Source organism: Aptenodytes forsteri, unplaced genomic scaffold (assembly GCF_000699145.1).
Source record: "Aptenodytes forsteri isolate BGI_AS27 unplaced genomic scaffold, ASM69914v1 Scaffold96, whole genome shotgun sequence".
Lineage (NCBI taxonomy): Eukaryota > Metazoa > Chordata > Aves > Sphenisciformes > Spheniscidae > Aptenodytes > Aptenodytes forsteri.
Window position 1 is genome coordinate 1,497,770 of NW_008795029.1, and position 7,598 is coordinate 1,505,367.

Here is a 7,598-nt window from a genome sequence, read left to right on the forward strand (position 1 = left end):
GCATGGTGGTGTTGGGTTGACGGTTGGACTCGATGATCTTAGAGGTCTTTTCCAACCTCAATGATTCTATGATTCTATGATTCTATGATTCCACCCCAATGGCATTAAATGAAGTTGAACTATTATCCTTCTTGGACAGGGATTGCATTCATCTTCTAGCTCTTTCTTTCCAGGCATGGGCCAGACTGTAAGTATTTTATACTAAAACAAGGTGTTATTTTTTTATCAGCTCGTTTGTATAAATATGTATCTGTTTGGTCATGTTTTGCTGTAATTTGTGCTTTGTGAGATATTGATGCTGTTGCAGACTGGTCTGTGAAAAATCTAATTGCATTTTAAAAGTACTTTCATTAGAATCGGCTTAATTAGAACGTCTTGGTAAATGGTGCTTTGCACCATTGAAGCGTATTTCGCCAGAAAAGATTGCGGCTATTTACTACTAGTGTCATTAGTGCAGAGTACTGTAGAGCATGCAAAGCATATGTGCCTTTGGTGACACTACATCTGGAATGGCTTTCAAATACTTTGATTCACAGATCTCAGACATACTGTCACAAGCCATTACTTAAACCACCATTGTGTCATTTCAAAATGATTTTTTCCCCTGTCGAGCCTTGTGATGTTGGCAGTCAACAGGGGATTATTTTTAAACAATGTTTGAAGTGGCCTGAAGAGCCAAACCAGCGCTGGAAGGGAGAATTACAGGGGAGCCCTGCGTGCAAGTCTTCAACCTGTGTGGATGCGTGTGCGTCTAATCATTTTCAGGCTCCACTGCTAAATAGAAATATCATCCCCAAAGAGGCAGAAATTCCTGCCATTAAATATCAGACTCCATTTGTAAGAAATATGGCCGCTAAGCAGATTTCACAGTTAAGCATATTTTACTTGCTTGGAGTGTAATTGGTTATGTTGTAGGTCAGTGAGGATCACTCTCGAGAAGCCTTATTCCAAAGAAAACACTTTTTTCATAGAGTAGCCATGAATATTCAAGTAATGAATATTGATTTGAGTGTTAACTTCCATGTATTGATTTTGTCACACATAATGTGGTCACTGTTGCTGGAGTTTCTCCGCATGGTGTTTCCAGATGACATTCATCAAAGAGTCTGGCCTACTGGAACGGAAAGAGATTCTGTTTATTTTCTCTTCAAGAGATTGACTCCATTGCAGCAGTGATAACTAATCCAGCTTCATGCATCACAACTGTTCCTAAATAAATGCTTTTTTATTAATTTTATCAGGGCCAGCCAGGACTCCTTGGATCACAGGGGTTCACTGGACCACCAGGATTGATGGGGATCCCAGGAGTGCAAGGTCCCAAAGGTCACAAAGGTGAAAGAGGATATCCAGGAATAAGTGGACCCAAAGGAGAAGTGGTAAATTTTCAATATCAGATGTTTTAGCTAATGAGCAAAATACTGGGCAGAACATCGTTTTAATTGTGCTGTTTCACTCTAGGGGCAAAGAGGAGTCACTGGATTCCCCGGGGCAGATGGCATTCCTGTAAGTAGCCAGTTACCTCATCTTTAAGAAATCACCAACTGCAAATATTGCAGGCTAGTTTAAAGCCTTTGTACTTTAATTAAAATCTCTAAATTCTTCATCAGCCACGTACACACTTTTAAGCTAAGGGCATTTGTTGAAGTGAGTAGAACTGCAGATGCACAACGAGAGCAGAACCTGTGCTCCCTCTCATTCCCTCAGATAATTAAGCTCCATTTGCTTTGTCCTATGGAGAAATCCCCTTGTAAAGGGGACAAGAAAGGACGGAAATTTCCTGTGTCCCTGGAGGTTCCCCAGCGAAGTATGTTCTTTTGTAGGAAAGAGCTGTGAGATAAGTACTTCACATCTCTTAAGCTTGTGAGCGAAGGACACCGGTGGGTTATTCCTTAATTATTTCAGAGGTCAAAGCACATAGAAAGACCAATGATTTTAATAATACTAACCATTGTTATTTGCTTTATAGCTCATATGGCATGCTTGAGATAGTCTTAAAAAACTTACTGAACACTAAACAGTGTCAAACTTTGAACAAATTGACCAGGTCCATGAAACTGAAACTTTCAAAGAGAAAAACCGGGTAAAGTTCACAGCACAGTATTTTCCCAGCTTGCACTTCTTTACATCTTGTGTCATAAAATAACAAAGAAATCTGAGTCACTGGAATCCCTGGACAGAGTTCCCAGGCTTGGGTTTCCTTTGTAGTGCTCCCTGACACCGGGGCCCCGCTCTGCAGCCCACGCATCCATATCCACTCTGCTTTCACCCTTTTTTGTTTCCAGAAGAGCTCCCTATCGAGTTTCAGGGCTTTCTCTCTCACAGTCTTCCTCCTCTCCCTCTTTCTCACCCTTAAAGGAAAAGCAGAAGACCCCCTTTCCCATTCCTGTTAACACTCCTGAAGCCAAGGATCTTGTTCATCTCACCACGTCATACTGAGGTTTTTCTATCTAACATCCTGGGAAGGAGAGTAAATCGCTCCCCTGTGAAGCTCCGTGTTGCTATAGCTGGACCACTTCTCTTACCTGAGCAAGTTTTCTTTTTTAGCCCTGCCTTCCTGACCTCTGCATATTGCGTTGTGAGGGATAAATACCTTCAGACAGTACTTGAACCTGCATGCTCGTTGTGTCCTGTCCTCAAGCTCCCTCGCCCTTCTCACTCGCTTACGTTCTCTGACCAGTTTTCTCAGGCCGAGAATTAACACTGACCATCGGAAGGCAGATAGATAGGCACATGTACGAACTGTGATGGCACAGTGCTAGGATGTGGGGCTGGAGGCCAAAAGAGGATGGTGGCAAGCCTGAATCTCTTCTGGGGTGAGGAATGCCAGTACTTGATGGACCTAGGTAAGGACATGGACAGATTTCTTTTTCTAAGCAAGGGAGCAGAAGCAAAGAGAAAACTCTTGCTCTAGATAGAGAAGGGAGAAATGTTTTATGTTAGTTTCTCTTTTTTCTGACTGAGTCCCCTGGAAGAAAGAGCTGCCTAAGGGCAGCTTTGCTTCTCATCAGCCTCAGTGTAAACCAGAAGCGGCAGCAATTAAGGTGAATGTAGGTACAGCAATGGAAATCCAGTTTGAGACAGGAGTAACTTTTCAGAGGCTCCGTGTGGAGGTTCTGCAGTGCCCTCGGCTCCCTTGCTTTGAGCCCTGCTGTTTTCTTCCATACTTACAGCCTCATCACCATATTCAACCTAGCTCCAAAAGCATCTCTGACTTTTTTCCCGGCTTGGAAGCTGTTCAAAGCCAGCGAGGAACCTTTCTTCCCACTCTTCCAGTGTGAAGCACTGAAATACTTAACAATCTCAATTCTTGGTGGCTCCCTGCACAGCAGCCTCATCTGGCTTAATTCTCTGCCTAACAGAGCCTGCATTGAATGTAGCTTTCTTACCCTTTCTGAAAGGTCCTTCGCTACTCATTTTTTCATGCTGTCTGGGGCATCTGGTTCAAGCTGCAGCTATATTAAAAAAGGCACTGTCTGTTTCTGTCTTTGAAAATCATAGTTTCCCATGGATCCAAGCCTTGGGCTTAATGTGAGAATGTCTAAATACCGTGTGACTACAGGAAAAGGAAAACTAGAAACAGATGGATAGATAAACACTTTTTTTTTTCCTCAACAGGGTCATCCAGGGCAGCCAGGATCAAGGGGGAAACCGGGCCATGATGGCTGTAACGGGACAGTAGGTGACCCTGGTGACTCGGGAAGTCCCGGACTCTCTGGTTTCCCTGGTACCGTTGTAAGTAGCTGGCAGTAAGTGAGTACCTGAAGCTAAGATCATTACTGAAGTGAGTTTCATTCACGTGTGTGTTGGAAGCGAATGGAACATCTCTTAATGGAGCTCCCTTTTGGCCCAGCAGAGCATCCGTGCAAACTTACCATGGACACACCGCACAATGCTTAGTTATTAAATTGCAGCCAGGGCTGGGAGGTCTGCCCAGACCTTTACCTGTCACATAGGTCTTGCGCAGAGATTACTTCAGGAAAACTTGTACAGCTTTATCCAACAGCAATAAAAGAAGATTAAACTCACAATTCCTGATGAAAGTAACCTTTTCCTTCCCTGCCCCATGGCCAAAGTATTGGCTTTCCATGGCACAATACGTAGGATCATGCTGAGGTGAGCAATGGGGCTCCTGGATTTACCAGGGCACGTGTCAGCCCTGAGGAGCTGCAGCTGCTGCTCTAGCTCGGAGGTGCGACCCCGTAATATCATTCCTGGGTAATGGGGGGTTCTTCCCCCAGAATCAGAAATTCATTCTTTTATGTACTGTGAGGGTTTACACTTTGTTTTTAAACCGTGAATTTCCAGAGCTAGGAAAATTTATAGTCTCTGCCTCTAAACAGTGTTATGTATATACTCATGAAAACCCCAACAAATATTTTTCATTGCTCTTAGCTGTTTATGTGTTAACATATATGATATGAAAGCTTACTTCTATTATTTTTTGGTCACCTCCAGGGAGTCCAAGGGCCAAAGGGCCAGAAGGGGGAGCCCTATATACTGCCGCCGGACATTGCAAGCCGATACAGGGTACGTCCGTAAGTCCTGTGAGTTATTCATGCTTAGTACTGTCTTACAAGCAGATGATGGAGAGTTAATTTTTCTTACACTCTGACGGACACGTCCCAAGAGGCCCACTTTGATTCTGTGTAGGCTTTGCAAGGCAACTTCTGCTTTCTCTGGTTACAGCAAAGTCTATCTGATATCCAGGGGGGAAAAAATCTCCACTCAGTTATTTGCAAGGAATTCCAGCTTACAAGTGGGTTGCAGAGGCACTGGAGATGTTGTAGTTCAAGTATTACCCTCTTTATTCAATGACTACCTTTGTATCATGCGTGGCAAAATCATTCTTTTGCCATAGTTTTGCCCACTGAATGATTCTATTTAATATTAGCATCCTTTCTGTATAATTTTCATGCAGGAGTTTGGTTGACTTGGGATAAAATATGCTTCAATATATTATTTAGTTATTTAGTAAACCCCAAGTGTTCCTATGGATGCTTTTACTGTATCTAATCCTTAAAACTTGTTTTGTAATCACTTGTAGCTTTTTCTCATATATGTAGCCTTGTATCATTTGAAGGTATCAGATAAAGATAAGGGGTTACATACACTGTTAGAGTATAAATTGTGACAAATTTACGTACAAAACTACATCTGAGCTGTACTCAGCACAGAAGGGATCTGCTGACATCGTTTATGTATATTTTGTGCCAGTGATGAGTGCCAAAATAGGTTTTTCTGTTGACATATTTCTAAGTTGCCTGTATTTTTTAATGGAATCTTCTTTTCCTTTCAGAAACTCTTTAAATCTGTACTTGTTAGTAATTAGGAATGATTAAGAATTGCTCAAGTATATTGTGGCCAAGGATGGATACTGACACCTGTATTCATTTCAGAAAGTACTTGGTTTCTCAAATTATTCTGTTAAGTAAACTCAAATTAACTAGTTAGGATGCTACTCAAAATGATTAAAGGTGTCTGGACTGAATACCGCATTATTTATGGGTATTGGAAGGTCTTTGCACTAGAACATTTTTGGATCCAATTTCCAAAAACATTTCAACATGTACTGCAGTTAAAATATGCGGTCACTGAAAAAACAGTATGTTCCAAATGTTTTTAGTGACTCAGAAGAGAATCAAAATGATTTGGTAATTCCCATGCAACTCGTGAAAAATTAGCTTGTACATTTCAGCTAAGGTTATAGCCCTAAGTAAGCCACTGGTTAGATGAGATTTTTCAAAAAAGAATTAAACGTGGTCTGTTGTCCATTTCAGCCTTGTAGTGGAACCTTAACCTCCCAAGCCAACTTTGTACCCTTCTACTGTATTGCATGCAACTATATTATATATAGAAAGTACAAAATCTGTGTGGCCCGCATTCGGTTATCTCAACGTCTGTATCGAAGGCTTCTATATGTAAGGGTTTATATAGCGTTGTACGCTATGATTAGTTTTTGGAATGAGAAAAAAATTAATGAGTGAGAAAAAAATTTTATTCAATTTTGTATATAGTATTTATTGCATTTTTTACTTTTTTGGTTTTTTTAGGGGGAACCTGGGGATCCAGGGTTCAATGGTTTTCAAGTAAGTAGTATTACAGCAAATGTGATAAAGTGTCAATAGTAAATGATATCGGAACAACATTAATTGATGGTTGGGGTTTTTTTTTTATTTAAAGGGACCTCCGGGTACACTGGGTATTCAAGGACCTGTTGGTCCAAGAGGAGAGCGAGGAAGACCAGTAAGTATGTTTAAAATATGTTCTGTAGGAAATTAACCTAACAGAAGAATCATCTCAGCAAGTTCCATTATGTTGGATTGTAACCTAGCAAATGGATAGAAAAAACAGGTTAGAAATAGCAAGGAGGTGTCCTTGGGTGCAAAACCTTTTAAAAAGCACTGGAAGACAATGATTCTACAAGGATGAATATTGCAAAAAGAGATTTACTTTCTTTCACGTTGTATTGCCAGAGGCTTTTGATTTATATTGTATTTCTTTAACCTCCTTTAAAGAATCTTGTTTGTAAAGATTATTGAATGCAGTCCAGTCTACATGCCCCTACATTGAGTTATCAAAGATATCAGGTCCTAAATATGTTATCTTTTCTGCTCATAAAGGATATGTATATTAGCTCTCCACACTTCCCACAGGAGATTGAATAGATAACATTCTTCATTAGTATTTAGAATACAATTTTATTTTTAAACTATTTTTCAGTCATTTTTTCTAAAATCAACATTTGCAGCATTGACATTGACAACTGTTGCTGAATAGTTCTTTGGGAAGATTGTGTTCCCTCCAGATACCATTTTCTACATTTCTTATTACCATGGTTAATGGTTTTGTGGGTGAGAAACAGATGTTCAAATTCAATATATTTCATTTTCTTTAGGCTTGCTTTACTTTCCTGTAAGACAACTTTATAGCATTTGCTTTTTTGTTTGTTTTTTGTTTGTTTTGTCCAAATTCACTTCAGATCTGGTTTACAACACTGATTTGGGGAAGAAAAAAAAACAAATAAATCGACTAAATCCACAGCACGCTAAGCGTTTCCAAAGTTAATTTTCTGCAGTGGCTGGTTTATCATCTGGAGTAAGCTACACCTTGTCTTTCTCCTCTGGTCCTCCTGAAGGGAAATCTCCTCAGTCCTTTACTTACTTTTTCTCTAGAGTGAACCCACAAAGTTGGGTGCAAAGTTGCAGCCCAGCCTGCAATGACTCATATTCCCAGTGCACTGCCTTGGATGTTAGGAATGCTATGAACCATACATTTTCTGAGCCCTGTGACTACATCCCTCTGGTTGCCATCTTGGCAACATCTCTTTTGAACACTCTTCCAGAGTAGATGAATTCCCACCATCTCCGGCTCTTAACAAAATATATCCAACTATATTTACCATTTCTAAAGTAGTGGCTCATCTGACTTCAACTCAATGACTTTTTTGCCTCGGTCTTCACTGGCAAGTGCTCAAGCCTCCCCACCCAAGCCGCAGAAGGCAAAGGCGGGGACTGGGAGAATGAAGAGCTGCCCACTATGGGAGAACATCAGGTTCGAGACCATCTAAGGCACCTGAAGGTGCACAAGTCCATGGGACC

The 7,598-nt window shown here is 40.9% G+C and overlaps 1 protein-coding gene across 2 annotated transcripts in view; it reads left to right on the forward strand.

Annotated features, from left to right (window-relative positions):
• The window catches only part of COL4A2 (collagen type IV alpha 2 chain), a 154,810-nt gene that overhangs the window by 97,859 nt on the left and 49,353 nt on the right, over positions 1–7,598 (forward strand). For both annotated transcript variants that reach the window (XM_009276054.1, XM_009276055.1), the window contains exons 4-9: positions 1,242–1,376; positions 1,459–1,503; positions 3,616–3,732; positions 4,456–4,527; positions 6,051–6,086; positions 6,181–6,243. In XM_009276054.1, the coding sequence (XP_009274329.1) occupies positions 1,242–1,376; positions 1,459–1,503; positions 3,616–3,732; positions 4,456–4,527; positions 6,051–6,086; positions 6,181–6,243 (468 nt within the window). The remainder of the gene's footprint in view (positions 1–1,241; positions 1,377–1,458; positions 1,504–3,615; positions 3,733–4,455; positions 4,528–6,050; positions 6,087–6,180; positions 6,244–7,598) is intronic.